At 43.3% G+C, this 16,927-nt stretch overlaps 1 protein-coding gene across 7 annotated transcripts in view; it reads right to left on the bottom strand.

The window, feature by feature from the left end:
• The window catches only part of kmt2e (lysine (K)-specific methyltransferase 2E), a 226,048-nt gene that overhangs the window by 182,375 nt on the left and 26,746 nt on the right, over positions 1-16,927 (bottom strand). For all 7 annotated transcript variants that reach the window (XM_086010465.1, XM_086010458.1, XM_086010464.1 and 4 more), the window contains exon 2: positions 1,921-2,105. In XM_086010465.1, coding sequence (XP_085866591.1) covers positions 1,921-1,991 — 71 coding nt within the window. In that variant the 5' untranslated portion in view covers positions 1,992-2,105. The remainder of the gene's footprint in view (positions 1-1,920; positions 2,106-16,927) is intronic.

Below are 16,927 nucleotides of genomic sequence, written 5' to 3'. Positions count from 1 at the left end.
ATCTTACTAGTACAAGGATCTCCTGAGGTGGAACTGACTTGGCGGCAGACAAAATTTAGTTTTACTCTGCATCTAACTTGTGCCATACTTTACCTTGGAATGTTGTACAAGAATCAAAAGGAGATATTATAAAAATTATAAGAGGGTAAACATACAAAATCGACTTTTCCTCCATAAAAACTGCACAGAAGTGATGATTGTGTAGTTTCCTCTGTATAGTGGTATTCACAGCTGTAGTACACAAGATGTTTATTAAGACATCTAAACATCTTGCTGAAAAATAATGCTTTATTTGTTTTTTTAAAAATTGTATTCTTGTAGACTGCTAGAATTAGTATGTAAGGGATTAACTTTTAAGGCTACACACAGTATTCTTTTTAATAGAAAGCAATTAGCTTGAAATAGTCTGTCCACTCGAATTTCCTCAAGGAGCTAGTTGGTTTTGGCCCAGACAATAGTAGTTTGAAGGGTTAATTTGTTAATTATCCTGGGGGAGGGGCATAATTTACCATCCTAAAACATCTCTTGGTGTTGGTAAAGGTGGCACATTGTCTCACATTGTTTAATCCTAGTCAGTCTGCACAATAGGCCACGCAGCTGCACGGACTCCTGGAGGCCCCCTGGTAAAGCTCCAAAGGACAGGAGCTGAAATCAGTGGTAGTAACTTTGATTGACAGGTATTTGGAAAGAAGGCAGGTCTCTTGACTGACCAAAGCCCTCTGTGACTGACAGCTCAGTGGGCAAAGACTTTACCTCACAGACATATAGGCCTCGATTTTAAACCTCCTCGTCAGCAAGAATGGTGCGTGGGAGGGGTTAACATTAGGCCAAGTCGACTTACCGACTTGAGGTCACTCTGTTCCCGCCTGGCGACTTCTTACCTTCGCCGACTTTCAAGTCGGCGGAGGCCTCCGTCGCAGTCCGATGACGTCATCGGCACTGAAACGCCATCTTAACGAAAAGTCTGGGGGAGTCCCGCACTGTTTGGAGCCACACAGCAGAACACAGTGGGAGGCAATGACTGGCCAGAAGAGGCCACAATTGCTTTTCTCAGAACTCAAGGGCCATGAGGAGCAGGAGTGCTTCCCCCATGGCCCGCAAGGACTCCTTGTGCCTCCTCAGCCGCCCCCCCCCCCCCCCCACCCCGATTGCAATGGAATCCCCAGCCCCGATCGCCTCTAGGCTTCCTGCCGCCAAATTCACTCAAGTCTGCCAGGCAGGTAGTGGATCTGGCCGAGTTCGGGCGGGACAAGGATCATTTATGTAAATGAGGCCCTGTCATTAAGATCAGCAAGGCCTCCACGTCCCCGGACTCTCCGAGTGCGCAGTCAGCTTTGGGGCTCACCCGCACCATTCCTGCCCCTTTTAAAAATGTGCGAAACTGTGAAATTTGTTCATCTGATGTAAATAAAAACAACTTATTGGTTTAAGCCTTTGTCTCAATTCACTAAGAATGTTTATCCAGTTCATTGAAAAAAGAGAATTCACGTGCCGGCATGTGATCTATTCCAGCAGCTAGTGTACGGAATAAGGGTTCTGTTTTGATTCCTGGATCATGTTATAATTTTGTTCTAGATATGGGCAGAATAAGGTATAGTCTGCATCGTAGAGGATGTGAGATCTGCTTACAGGAGTCACCAGTGGCAATGAAACAGAAAAAATATCTGTTTTAAAAAACTGTGACACACCTATTAAATCCTTAAAAAGTCATTTGTTGCAGAAACTTTAAAAAAAAAATCAAGTCTTTCTAAAAAAAAGTCAACTAAACTGGCTTTTCACAGCACAACAAAATGTCTTCTCCACAGTCCAGTCAACCAAGCAGAAATTGTAGGTTAATAATACTATTTTAAATGAACATTATAGTGGGGAATGCAGTGCTCTCAAATAAAAAGTATACATATCAGCCATAAAATTGCTTACTCTGAGCCTGCAGCCATTTCCAAATACGAGGTCTCCGTTGTGTCAAACCCTATCGGGATCACTATGCTCATGACGTTCGCTGCTGATAAAATCGACTTCTACGGAGTCCTATACATTGGCATCCAAAACACTGGGGCATGCCAGCCACAGTGCTCATTGCAAACATCTAAGTGCATCCACAAAGCCTGTAAAATAACCACAGAAATATATTAAACGCAATAGCATTTGCATTTAAAAAAAAAGTTAATTTATAAACTTGCACACAGGTCATAAGACAAATGAATAACATACTGCACCACCTATCCCCGCAAAACTGTTTTAAATGCATAATATATTTTAAAAAGGAGGCAGCACATTGTCCCTTCATTCCTGGAGCCTGGGAGCAACTCCAGCTCAGACCAATAGGATGAAAATCTCTCTCTACCAGCTGTAACGACCCTTTGTGAGATGACTGGTTTGATTTTACAGAATTAGTTGAGGGATGCTGTTATACTGAAGGGCACCTGTGGCGATGGAATGTGTCTCCATTTTGGGCACAGTGTCTTTTTCCTGGGTCAAGTACAGCACGGGTAGATGCAGAGCAAAGCTATTTGTGCTCTATTCCAAATGTGCCTCATTTCCAGACTCAGGAGCATCCTGTTCTACACAAATGTGAAGTTTCCTTTTTCCAGTCATTATATCTTAAGTGGCATTGGCAGTTTGTTCCTACTTGACACAATCCACAACTTAAAACTGTCCACAATGTAGCACAAATTGGCAATGCCATTTAGAAAGGACATAAAGGTAACTGGTAATGAAAGGTAAAAAAGAATACTTCACAATTTTATAAGAACAGGGTGCTCGAAGATAGGGTTAAGGTACACTGTTAGAGCAGGAACTTGGCTCTGCATCTGTCCATGTTATACTTGACACAGAAGGCAGATACTGTGTGCCCAAAATGGATGGATGTTCCAATCCACACACAATTGTTCCCCCCAACAAGTTTCACTGCTTTCCCAGGATAAAATCTAATTGCAATATATATTGAAATAAATTATACACAGCAATAAGTATATTTTGAAATCAAAAATATGTTAGGTTCTTAAAAAATACTCTGCTATTCTACTAATACTGAGATAAGTCCTAAGATTTTTTGATATTTTGATGCAGATCTATGAAAATAGCATACCAAAAGTTCATACAAACTTGACTTATTCTTGCAGAAATTATACTTTATAAATGATGTGCTTCGCAGCATATAGGAAATCCTTCACTGAAATCAGAATCTCCTGCATTCAAACTTGATGAAACATGGAAAATAAATTACCACAAAGTTTTTAAATGACTTTTATTTATCAAATTCTACACTGGTCTTTTCTACCCCTGTATGTACCCGTTCTAGGTCACAAACAGGAAAAACTGCGGAAACTTATTTGCTGTGAGCATCACTAGGGGGCCACCATTTAAACTATTAACGATCTATCACTACTTCGATCCAGGTGAATTTCTGCACATCTTCAGATTACTTCCCACTATTGCCAGATAGTTGGACAGGTCCAATAAGTCACCAGTAGCCCCACAGTTCCTCCCACAACTAACATAAATTATTCTCCAAGCATAGGGGCAAGTGAAAGTATGGTGCACTAACTTCACTTCCTCTTCTCTCAATCTATGACAGGAAAAAGTACAGTTTACTGCCTCTCATATTGTTAAGTTCATTCCTCTATAGCTAATTTATCTTCCAAGTCCTTCTTCCAGCTTCCCTGTACCCTTGATACAGGCTCTATTATCATGGACATTGTGGTCTTATGAAACATAGACACCAGATATGGTAAACTGATGCCAGAGAGAAGGCCTTCAAGTTAACAATTTCAGACTATAACCTCGATCCCTATATTTTTAAATTTTTTCCCTCGTCTTCTCACATGGTAACTGTTGATGATTCTGCCATCACCATTCACACCTCATCTAGAGTCATCTTTTGTTTCTTAACTTGTCCCATTACCTCTCTTTATGCCTTGCACCATCATCCCTTTTGTCAGTCAATCTCTCCTGCCTTCCAGCCTGTCACAGACCTTCCCTTTGTTTTCCTCCCCTCCTCCCTGCCCCTGCTTAAAAATCTCTCCTCTAAACTTTTCCAGTTCTGACGAAGGGTCCTCGACCCAAATCTCTGACTCTGTTTCTCTCTCCTCGATGCTGCCTGACCTGCTGAGTGTTTCCAGCATTTTCTGTTGTTATTTCAAGTTCATTTATTGGTTTGGAACCCATTACTGAATTCCTGGCTGAGCCAATTAAAAGTATGTCACCTGGAGATACCTATATAGAACTCCATACTTAGATGGTACTTTTCCATAGTTGTTGTCAATATTACCATCCATTAGTTGAGAGCCATCTACGAACATCTAATATCACTTTCAAAACAGCATCAAAAGTAGCACTGGAGTTTCTGACAATTAGAACTGGTCACTTACGCAGAAAGAGAGGGAAGGAAAGAATGAATGAACGAACTTGAAATTATTTAGTGCCTTTCACGACCTCAGGACCTCCTAAAGCCCTTCACAGTCAATTAAGTACTTTTGAAGGATAGTCACTGTTATAATGGATGCAAACACGGCATCCAATTTGTGCACAAACAGCAATGAGATAAATAACCAGAGAGTCAGGTTTTGTGACACTGGTTGAAGGATAAATATTGGCCAGGACACAGAGAACACTCCTGCTCTTCTTTGAAAAGTGCATTGGGATCTTTTATGTCCATTCAAGATGGCAGATGGAGCCTCAGTTTAATGTCTGATCCAAAAGACAGCACCTCGAACAGTGTCAAGTCTCTGGAATGTGGCTTGAACTGACAATGCTACCACTGAGCTACAGGGGAGTCACTAGCAATACATTAAAAACAATCATCTAGCACAGTGGTTCTCAAACTTTTTTGGTTGAAGGATCCCTTTTCAAATCGATGAGTAATCACGGACCCCCAAAGGACCGCTTTTCAAATCAATTAGTAATCATGGATGCCCCATCCAAATTATAATACTATATGTAACCCCTTCACGGTTCTCTAGATATATGTGAGATGTGGTCTCTGTTGTAGACAGTATTCTATAGTCCAGTAAGGAGATCACTACTACAATGGCTTAATTCTAATTATCTTACTTTATAGTTTTAACGTCAGACAGTATAAGATGATTACGGGTCAATGACCTAAATTAGACATTTGCATACATTAGAATGAATCTAGACATAATAAACATACATTCTCCATTTATATGGATTCAAAGGAGAATCTGTCCCTGTGTCCAAATTCGAGTGCACTCTTTCGTTGGCGCGCTTAAGTTAGAGCTCATGGTATGTATAATGTCTGCAAGACTTACGACTCCGAACCCCTTCGTTGAATTCTCTTCACGATCACTGAATCCCACTTTGAGTTCTGGATGCAGAGCTACTAATACGAAGGGCGGCGGCCGAGTTTGGAAGCCCGGGACGGGATGCGGCAGTCATTTGCCTCCTGAGCCCTCTTTTCAGAGCTCCTGCCCTCTTTTCTTCCAGTCGCTCCCCGTTTCCCGCTCGAAAAACCCGACTCCACCCCTTCCTCCTGGGGTTTCTGCCTGGAGACTGCGCAGCCTCACTGTCTGCAACAGTTGATACTGGTGCAGAATTATGGAAAGTCTGCTCTTTGTCACATTGTGTCCTTAAAAGTTCTTGCCGTACCTTCACATGGGCAACTTTAACCCAGAGATTTATAACAATGATAATAGTGTCTAAGTTAAAGATTGATAACCATACTTAGCGTACATAACATTTCCAGTGGGTATTACACTGCCCCCCTACCAAATATAGGCATGTCCCCATGACTAATGAACTTTACACATAAGTGGCTGCATGCTTCCCAACCATGTATAAAGGGAGGTAACATATCGAACCGTAGGGGCTATCATTACACTTGGTACTCCTAGTGTACTGTATGTCAATCTTTCAGGAACCTTCTTAACTCGCTGTGAGCTCCTTATTTCGGATACCCGGTCTTCAGTTCCTTCAACTACGTTGGAGGCGTTGGTTCCTTTGTTATCATGCCTTTCAGTCTCTTTTATCTCCTTCTCGGAAGCATCTGGTTCTTCCCAGACTATGTCCAAGTCGGAGCTAAATGGTTCAGACAATTCATCCAGATTCTGTCTTATGCGTCTTTCTGGGAGGTCGTACCATAGACCCCATCCTTCATCTTCCGACTCATCGGGTTCCTCATGATCCACACACTGTGTCATGGGTTTTCTGTCTTCTGGAACAAAGTTTTCCTGGTTTCTCGTTTTTTTCCTTCTTCTTCTCTGCAGGGTTCTCCTACTAGGTGTCGGCTCATTATCCGCTGGCGGATCCAGACGCACGTGCTGTCCCAATGGCAGGATATGATTCCGGTGCAGTATTTTTATGGGTCCATTCCCACCTGCAGGTTTTAGCCGAAACACAGGTAGTTGTGACATTTGACTTTCAACAATGTAAGGTGTAGAAGCCCAGCGGTCTGCTAACTTATGTTTCCCTTGAAGTCCTAGGTTCCGTATGAGAACTCGGTCACCAGGCATGAGTTGGGAAAAACGGATCTTCTGGTCATACCTCTGCTTATTTCCTTTATTCTGTTTGGCAGAAACAGACTCAGCAAGTTCATAAGCAGCTTGCAATTCCTTTCTCATGTCAGATACATACTTGAGGTAAGTTCTCTGTGATGTGCCATCACTGGATACTCCGAAACACAAATCCACCGGCATCCTCGCTTCACGTCCAAACATGAGGTAGTACGGTGAAAAACCAGTAGCGTCATTTCGGGTACAATTATAAGAATGAACAAGATGTCCAATGTGCCGACTCCACTTGTTCTTTCGCTTTGAATCCAGCGTTCCAAGCATGTCTAACAAAGTACGGTTAAACCGCTCAGGTTGAGGATCTCCCCGAGGATGGTATGGAGTTGTTCTTGACTTCTCAATCCTGAGCATGGACAACAACTCATGTATAAATCTACTTTCAAAGTCTCTACCTTGATCACTGTGTATTCGCTTTGGCAGTCCATAGTGGATGAAGTATTTCTCCCACAACACTTTGGCAACGGTGGATGCTTTCTGATCCTTTGTGGGAAAAGCTTGGGCGTAGCGAGTATAATGATCTGTAATGACCAAGACATTTGCGGTATTGCTGGAATCGGGTTCGATGGACAGAAAATCCATACAGACAAGGTCTAGAGGTCCATCACTTTGCATGTGAAACAGAGGAGCAACTCTTTTAGGTAAAGTCTTTCTCTGGACACAACGTGCACAGGACTTGCAGAACTCCTCAACCGCAGACTTCATACGCGGCCAATAGAATCTGTCCTTGACCAACCCATAGGTCTTATCTACTCCCAGATGACCTGCGTCATCATGCAAAGACTTCATCACTATTTCCCTGTACTTTTCAGGCAGGACCAACTGTGAATGACATGGTTTAGTGGGTGGGTGAGTGATTCTACACAACACTCCCTCTTTAATTTCCAAGTGGTCCCATTCTCTTAGGAGCAGACGACAGTCAGGATGTTTTGATTTGTCGATCTGTGTAATATCACCCAGACGGAGAGCTGAAAACACCTCATGAATACAGGGATCCTCCTGTTGTGCTTTGGATATTTCAGATGAACACAACATGGGTAAGTTTTGTACATCCAAACTGGAAAGGTTGCAAAATGCCTGGGGAACAGCATGCATTGACGCTCCCAAGTGGTCAATCTCTCGGGCATGAAATGAATTCTTTGGTCCAGATACCACGGACATCTGACACATTACTTTCACATCTGCTGAAGCAACATCTTTCCACTCTGGTTTCTGGTAGCGTGGGCGACGAGACAGAGCATCTGCGTCAATATTCTGGTTCCCAGGTCTGTACCTGAGACTAAAGTCGTAAGCAGATAGTGCAGCAAGCCAGCGGTGGCCGGTAGCATCAAGTTTTGCCGAAGTCAACACATAGGTTAATGGATTATTGTCTGTCCTCACTTCAAACTTCGCTCCATACAGATAATCCTGCAGCTTATCCACCACACCCCACTTCAACGCCAAGAATTCTAGCTTATGAGCTGGGTAGTTCCGCTCTGATGGCGTAAGACTGCGACTGATGAACGCTACGGGTCTCAGCCCTGCTCCTTGGTCCTGATACAACACACCACCCAACCCTTCTTGACTGGCATCCACGTGTAGCACATATGGCAGCTGTGGGTTTGCAAAAGCCAACGCGGGGGCTTGAGTAAGACTTTGCTTTAAGGTGTGGAAGGCCTCTTCGCATTTCTCATCCCATCTAACACCAAAAGGCTCAGAGGGTTTGAAGTAGTCCTTGTTCTCTTTACCTTTAGCCTTTTTCTTCCTCTTGGCTGGTGGGAGGTAACCAGCCAGCAGCTGATTCAGAGGATGGGCCACTTTGGAGTAATCCTGCACAAAGCACCTGTAATATCCGCAGAACCCAAGAAATGACCGCAAGGCAGTCACTGTGTTCGGTTTGGGCCATGTGGTAACAGCTTCGATCTTGGATGGATCTGTGGCTACTCCATCCTGTGATACAATATGCCCCACATAGGGCACGGATGTTTGGCAAAACTGACACTTGTCCAATGATAGCTTGGGACCTTCATCCTCCAGGCGACCAAGCACTTTCAGCAACTGAGCTTCGTGTTCTTCAAGGGTTGCCCCAAACACAATGATATCGTCCAAGTACACCAATACTTCGAGCAAGTTCATGTCCCCAACTGTTTGTTCCATTATTCTTTGAAAAGTTGCTGGAGCGCCTGAAACTCCCTGTGGCATCCTTTCAAATTGGTAGAACCCAACTGGACATATAAAGGCTGTCTTTTCTTTGTCCGATTCACTCATCGGTATTTGGTAGTATCCACTTCTGAGATCCAACACACTGAACCGCTTGCTTCCATTAAGACAAGCCAGTGCATCCTCAATTCTTGGAATGGTGTATTGGTCGGGAATAGTACGTCTGTTAAGCGTCCTAAAGTCCACACACATCCGAATCTTTCCGTTCTTTTTCCTCGCCACCACTATAGGAGATGCAGAAGGACTCCTGGACTCGGTAATGATCTCAGCTTCTTTTAACTGCGACAGGTGCTGTCTCACTGCTTCGATGTCAGCTGGTGCCAGCCGTCGAGACCTCTCCCGAAAGGGTTTATCCTCGGTAATTCTGATAGAATGGCGAGTACTCTTACTACAACCAACATCAAACTCATGAGTAGAGAAAACTCCTCTCCGCTCCATCATCTTCCTGACTAATCGGTCCTTCCATTCTTTAGGAACGAATGAATCTCCAAAGTTGAAGGAGGAGGGTGTCAGATCTCCGGTTGAGTTAACTTTGGACTCTTCCTTCACATGTGACGACAGTACATTTACAGGAAACAGATGCGCAATCGGCATTCCTTTCCTCAATGTGATTCCTTTGCCTGACATATTCCTCACGGTCACTGTAACTCTCCTTGACATCACAGCTGTCGGGGTCTGCAACTCTGGTCTCACCAGAAGTTAATTTGGAAACCGTGACTCTTCTGCAGGATCATCAGGTGACTCTATCAGAATGGCTTCAGTACCTGGCGTTCCAGGGAATTTTGGTATCCCAGGGATTCTAGCCACTCCTCCAGGACGCAGGGTGATAGGTTTGGCTTGAACGTACCACACAGTTCCTCTTTTGCTATCATCTACGTCGGAAGAAAGTTCAGGCAGTTTCTCAAAAGCCTTTTTGAAAACAGGGTGAATGTGTCTGGTGCTCAAGAAGTTTTCACCTCCCTGCTCTTTGCAGCTTGTCAGGAGTCGTCTCACTATGGGTGTATTACTGCCAACCAGTATGGAAACCTCACCTTTCACCATGGGGTCAGGGCAAACCAACACAAGTGCATCAATGGTCTCAGTGGTCCCTACATCAGCTTCCAAGAACTCCAACCTCAGCGACAAATAGCCATCATATGGGTAATCAGCAGGACTAAGGCCCCAGATCTGCAGAAGACTGATTGGGGTTAACGGCAAATGCGTCAAGTATTGGTCATAGAAGGATCTGTACAGTATGGTAACCTGAGAACCTGTGTCGAGGATAGCTTTAGTATAAATGCCTTCAATCTGTATTGATACAGCAGAACTCGGCCCTACTAAACCTTCAGGTATGATGTCTTTCATATCCCCTCGTCTATTATTGCACTTAGCGGAACGTGTCTTAACTACAGGGACAGCAGGCCATTCCGTTACTGTGCCCCTTTGTAGTTTCCCGACTTCTTGGTAAGTTTTATGAGACAGTCATTTACTTTTTTTTAGATTTTCCTCACCTCTACATTCTCGCTTGAAATGTCCATCCTTTCCACAGTTATAACAAAAGACTCCAGGTCTATCTCCTTCATGGGGATATCCTTTAGAGGAATCATTCATTTTGCTGTTAGACTTCGCAGGGTGGTCAACCTTTTTTACCCGTGCGTCATCCCTTTCTGTGTTGGGCTTAGACCGAAAATATGCCATCTCGGCTCTCATGACATTTATTTCCTTCTTCAGCTGTTCCATCTCAGGGTTGACATCACCCTTAGGAGTAGGAACTGTAACAGGAGTCACAAGCTTGGACATCACAGCACTCTTTGCTACATTCCGGGCCTGAAGCATATCCTCCTCCTCTCTGACTTCCCTTAGCAGCTCAGTGAAGGTAGGTGGATCTCGCAACTTATGGGTCATGCGTATGCGAAGAGCAGTCACGTCTTCGAGCAATGCACCTCACACAACCTGTTCAATGCGGAATCGATTCATTTCAGGCAACTCAATCCCTCTTTTCCGTAACATACAATGCAGCAGTTTGTCTATTCTCAGCAGATAACTGGACAGCTTCTCTCCCTCACACTGGAATGTGCTTCTGAATCTGACCATCAAATCTGAAATGGTTTCAGTAGTTCCAAAGGCAGTTTCTAGAGCCTGCATGTAGTCAAAGGAAGTAGCAGAGGTGTTCTGCACCTTTAAGAATCTTACAATGTCAGCAGCAGGACCCTTAAGGCTTTCTACTATTCTCTGCCTCTTCACATTGTCACTGCACTGCCATTCCTCTAGCAGAGGCAGGGTCTGCTCAGCCCAGGCGTCATACTCTTCTTCCCCACTGGGAGTTGGTCTCACTCCTGAGAACATACGGAGCTTACGGTATCCCTGAGCCTCGAAGGGCAGATTGGTGCATTTATCCACCAGAGAACTAATGGCACTGACCAACTGAGTGTTCATATCCAGGGCCGAAGGACCTATCAGACCTTTGACATCAGCAACAGTCTTTCCTTCTTGTCTCAAGAATGACAACAACTTGGTCTGAAACCCTTCTTCTTCCTTAGTAGTAATAGGGACAAACTGAACTGGCCAGGGACCAGCCTCTTCAGAAAGCCCAACTGCCTCAGGTAAACCATGACCTCTCAGGTTCTCTGATGTCTGGATCAACACAAACTGCTTCTTGGTAGCTGTATCCAAGCAGCGCTCAACTATCCTAACCTTTCCAAAGGCTTTGACACAATTCAGAGCCCTTAGCAAGACATCATCAGGGTCATCGTTAGCAACACCATTCAGCACAATGGCATGGGTAGTAGCTATCTGCTTCCGTTTGCACCAAGCTTCAACCTCAATAATATCCATCTTTTATGCTCAAACAGCCCAGTAGAAACCACAAACCACTCTCTTAGCAATGAGCATTCAATACTGTTAGTTTACTGACATAAATAGAACACAATCCCGGACGAGCCCCCAAAATGTAACCCCTTCACGGTTCTCTAGATATATGTGAGATGTGGTCTCTGTTGTAGACAGTATTCTATAGTCCAGTAAGGAGATCACTACTACAATGGCTTAATTCTAATTATCTTACTTTATAGTTTTAACGTCAGACAGTATAAGATGATTACGGGTCAATGACCTAAATTAGACATTTGCATACATTAGAATGAATCTAGACATAATAAACATACATTCTCCATTTATATGGATTCAAAGGAGAATCTGTCCCTGTGTCCAAATTCGAGTGCACTCTTTCGTTGGCGCGCTGAAGTTAGAGCTCATGGTATGTATAATGTCTGCAAGACTTACGACTCCGAACCCCTTCGTTGAATTCTCTTCACGATCACTGAATCCCACTTTGAGTTCTGGATGCAGAGCTACTAATACGAAGGGCGGCGGCCGAGTTTGGAAGCCCGGGACGGGATGCGGCAGCCATTTGCCTCCTGAGCCCTCTTTTCAGAGCTCCTGCCCTCTTTTCTTCCAGTCGCTCCCGTTTCCCGCTCGAAAAAACCCAACTCCACCCCTTCCTCCTGGGGTTTCTGCCTGGAGACTGCGCAGCCTCACTGTCTGCAACAGTTGATACTGGTGCAGAATTATGGAAAGTCTGCTCTTAGTCACATTGTGTCCTTAAAAGTTCTTGCCGTACCTTCACATGGGCAACTTTAACCCAGGGATTTTTAACAATGATAATACAGTGTCTAAGTTAAAGATTGATAACCATACTTAGCGTACATAACATTTCCAGTGGGTATTACATATATAATACTCATTATATGAAAGTGCTGCATGTAAAGAGTATTTTAATAATGCTTTTAAGAAACCAGGTATTTATTTACAGATATCAGTGAGATGGGTGTGCCTGCTTCTCACACCAATTCTAGATACTCTGCAGCAACAGATGGCCACTATTAGCCACTTAATGCTGGACAATTTTTAAAGCCGTCAGCAGGATGGTCAAGGTGCATTAGGGCACGAGCCCCAAGCACATGCTGGGATGCTGCTGGAAGCATGACCCACCGCCATACTGTCCAACTGGCATGTTCTGTAACAGCTGCACTGTGGGATTGTGCGGGTTTGTGTGAACACGTTCAGGCACATGTTTGAAGGTCCCCGCAGGCGCTCTGATCACGTGTCGGGAGGATGGCACAGGGTCACGGCGCCAGGGAGAGGAATCGGCTCGACCAGCAGGGAGCTCTCGTTGCAAAGTGAGTGAGAGCTATGGGCCCCTGTGAGGAGGCGGGCCCATCCACTGAGAATAATTTGCAAGAACTGAATTAGTGTCGGTTTTTATAAAGAGGCGCAGGCTTGAAATTACCTTCCGCTGCGGTCCCCCAGGGGTCCGTGGACCCTAGTTTGAGAAACAGTGATCTAGCATGCATTACCTGTCCTTCATACTTCAAGTATCACATTTGAAAGAAAAGGATAAAGAACCAGTCAATCATTTGACACAGGAGCCAGCAGAAGTTGCTGCCACCACAGCACTACATAAAGGGGCTGTTCCTCAACTTCTGTTTACACTATTTCCTCCACATATACATCTTTTGTGAGTGTGCAGGGTGAGTGGATTGGGGATTGGAGGACCTCCTGGGTGAGTCTGCTCCTGTGGCCTGCCAAAATCTGCCATGCACAAGACTATTTTCCCTCCTTGCCCCCTATTTCTCTCACCCACATGCTGCAACATCTCCCTGCTCAGATCCAATACCCTCTTGCAGCCCAACAAATTATGATTGCCATCTTGTTGCATACCCTAGGCTTCAAAAAAAGTAGTTACAAGTTATGTAAATCAATAAAGAAACATGCAAGATGTATACATAGAAAGTGGCAGACATCGGGAAGAGATGGAAGAAGAAAAGCTTACAGAAAATGGAGAAGAAGAAAAACTTACAGAAAAGAGGAAGAGTCATAAAAAGTTGATAGATACAGCCAGGAAAGCAGAAATATGGAGGCAGAAAGAAAGAGTGGGAGAAAAGCAAAGAGTGATAAGGGGAGAAGAGAAAGCGACCAAATCCAGGGCATCATCAATTAAAATCATTAGGAATGCTAAATGTAACTCTGCAGGGCATAATTCTTCCCCATAATCCCCAAAGTTGCTACTGCATTTTGTACTGAAATTCCTTATTAAAAACAGAAAAGTAGACACATGACTGCTGGATGGTAAATTTCAAATCTGCCATAAAATGAAGAAATCCATCAGATATCAATGGATAATGCAGAATGCTCATTAAATCAAGTAGCACACACTTGTCTGTGCCACGAGCAATAGGTTTTCCTGTCTGAAATCGGTTTCTCAGGTTCTTTCAGACAGGGGCTTTACAATGTGAATGTGAATGAACATTCTGAAAACAGCAGATCTTATGAGGTCTCCAATCCAAACAGCCTAAATTACCAGGAGATCTGCAAGAGCAAAAAAACATTATATTCAACTCCCACCAGACCGTTGACTTTTCCATAGGAGGACTCTGCAATGTTTGTCAACCTTCAGGCATCATAAAAATATTTAATAAAAGCTGCCTTGTTTGCCCAAAACCACATGAAGATTTTTTGTACACTTCAGAATTTCTGCATGCTAAACTAATTCAATTCAGTATAAAAGGCAGAGTGTTAGTATAAAATACCCTATTTTAGAAAAACATTTCACTAATTAACATTCTAACTACTGAAGTAAAACTGAAAATGGAATTCTGGCAGCTTGATTTTCAGTTTGTGTGCCTGCACTTATTCAATCTTCTTTTGTTACAGACTGGGGTCCAGAGCTCCTAGGCATGCAACACAAGAGCTTCCTTCTATCCTGTGTGAGATCTGGGACCTAGATCTAAAATAGATTTGTGGTAAGATGGGGAAACAGTGAAGAAGTGGGGAAACAGTGAAGGAATGGGGGGCTCCATCTTGTCGTTCAGCACCCTGGAGAGGGAAATCAGTCTTATACAGGAAACTTTGGTTTATCCGGAGGTTAACTGTCTGGAATGCTCGAACCACCAGCAAAATTCAGGAGTCAGTTCAGTAAGTTTTTTTTCTTTTCGTTGCTTTTTTTTCCCACCAGTCAGGCTCTGCAAGGTCTAGCTAAACCTGTTGCTTAGCTACAGAGACGCTTGCAAGCTATGGCCGACTGTTTAGAAGCTGTTGCGCAACAGGGTTTGTTGCTAGATACGGAGCTGAAAAGCTTCTGTATGTTTTAACATTAGCGCTGGTTTGTCCGGCAGTTTTGATGGGACGGCAACAGCTCGGTCCCGTCGGTGCCGGATATCACAAAGTTTCCTGTAATTGGCACATCTCTTTGTAAAGCATCTCTCAAGAGCTTGGATTAAGCAGTTGGTGGCAAGTAAGCCTGGTACATAGCATTGGACCTGGATATCTAGAATACCAAAGTGGCTAGTGAGTCACAAGCTGTCGTGCATACTCCTGCCACCACCGAGACAGATGTCAAAATAACTGATTGGGAGGAAAGCTGTTGGAAGGCATTAACTAATATGTGAACATGCAGTCACATATCCCATCTTAATTAATTTGCAGAGAGGCAAGCAGTTGTTGGTGAGTTTCTGCACCTCCAGCTTGTGGAATCACTTCGATGAATATGACCACGCTATGGTCAGGAGGATGGTGACAATGTACTTGTCAAATTTTGAGTTGTGCTGTTCATCATGCCAGGAGTGCCTTGCGCCCGCGGTCTGCCTAATAGGTACTCAAATTTGTACTTGTCAGTTGCCTAGTGACCATCCTCCTTGGGAGGAAAGGAAAGGAAAGGCAAATGGAATCTCTTTGTTGACAGAATGGCTCCAATATGGTACACCTAGCGACAGAAGAGTCCATCCTTTATGGCGGCTGACATAACCTGGTATCAATGCCAAGCAGGTACAAATACTCATTTGATTATTGACCAGCCTGGCCCATTGCAGTATACACCGCACGGAGGACTCAGACTCACTCTCATTCCTAGATAATCCTGCAAGTCAATGCCTTAACAGATAGTTGGGCAAACAGCTGAATTTCACGGGAGGCGCTGGCGGCGCCACGCCCGGGCGCTAGTTGCTTTGCGCCCCGTTAGCACCCTCTTGCTAACAGGAGGCGCAAAGCAAATTTTTCCCCCTTAGTTATGATGATGGGTTCCACATATGTCAGACACAAGTTGCCTAAAAAGAGGCTCTTCTTTGATTTCTTATTTTATTTGTGAAAATAACTTGCTAGTAAAAATATAGCACCGACAAAAACATAAGTTTGAAAACATTAATTTTGAGCCCCGTGTCGAAATGTTGCAAAATACATTCATGAGAAGCTTTTGCTGAATAGAAAACTACAGCCAAGAGAGACCAATACACTCCGCCTGAAATTGTCATGCCTGGAGAGTGCTGTTTGTTTTCTATATCCTTTTCCAAAACCCCTTTACTCCCCAAGTCTGTGACTTTGAACAAGAGAAAAAGAAAAGTTTCTGTAATGATTTCAAATCCCTTTTGATATGCATCAGATTGTGTTTTTCAAGATCTAGAAGTACAAAAATACATACTATGAGTACTTTCACATGTTTAACTTATCTAGATTATAAAATAATCATTCTGTTATCACTGTCAGAAAACCTCAAAGATTTTTTAAGCTCACTATAGCTTACATACATATATATATATATATATATTTATAATAAAGAAATCAAAGTGAAGTGAAAATTATAATCCAAACCTAGATAGTTACCAAATATAAATTACTCAAACTTTATTCTTGTAGTTTATATCATCTGACCTCCTTTAATGCTTAGTACTGCTACACTAGCACACATTCATGATCCTCTAATCATCTCATGATTTTATATTACAATTTATCTTCAATTTTATTAAACATAGCATATCTACTTGTAAATAAATAACTCATTAGTGATGGCAAAATATGCAAAGACTTCTATGGATGCAGAAGAAAAATTACACAGGTACCAGTGAATAGTCACTGTCCTCTACATGACTAAAACACCGTCTAGACTCAGTCACCAAATAACATATTCTGTTTCATCTATCAACTCATAGCCCCCACTGCTGCAGATTTTGTATAGCAGTTTTTACAGCAATTGGAGCACAGAGTTGTTTTAAAATCATAAGTGCCAACTATTTCATGAGAAATTACTTTTCCCAGTGACTAGGAAGATTTCGGAATAATCCGGCTATAGTGAAATTGCTTCACTGACTTGGTACAGGCACAGGCAGGTGTCCTCAATCACTTAGCTCCTTGTTATCTATGTTTTGTCCACCACTGATTTCAATAGTGCTACTCAT

The sequence above is a fragment of the Somniosus microcephalus genome, chromosome 17 (assembly GCF_052327205.1).
Source record: "Somniosus microcephalus isolate GS21.2 chromosome 17, FLI_Smic_1.0, whole genome shotgun sequence".
NCBI lineage: Eukaryota > Metazoa > Chordata > Chondrichthyes > Squaliformes > Somniosidae > Somniosus > Somniosus microcephalus.
This window is presented reverse-complemented; position numbering and strand designations above follow the sequence as displayed.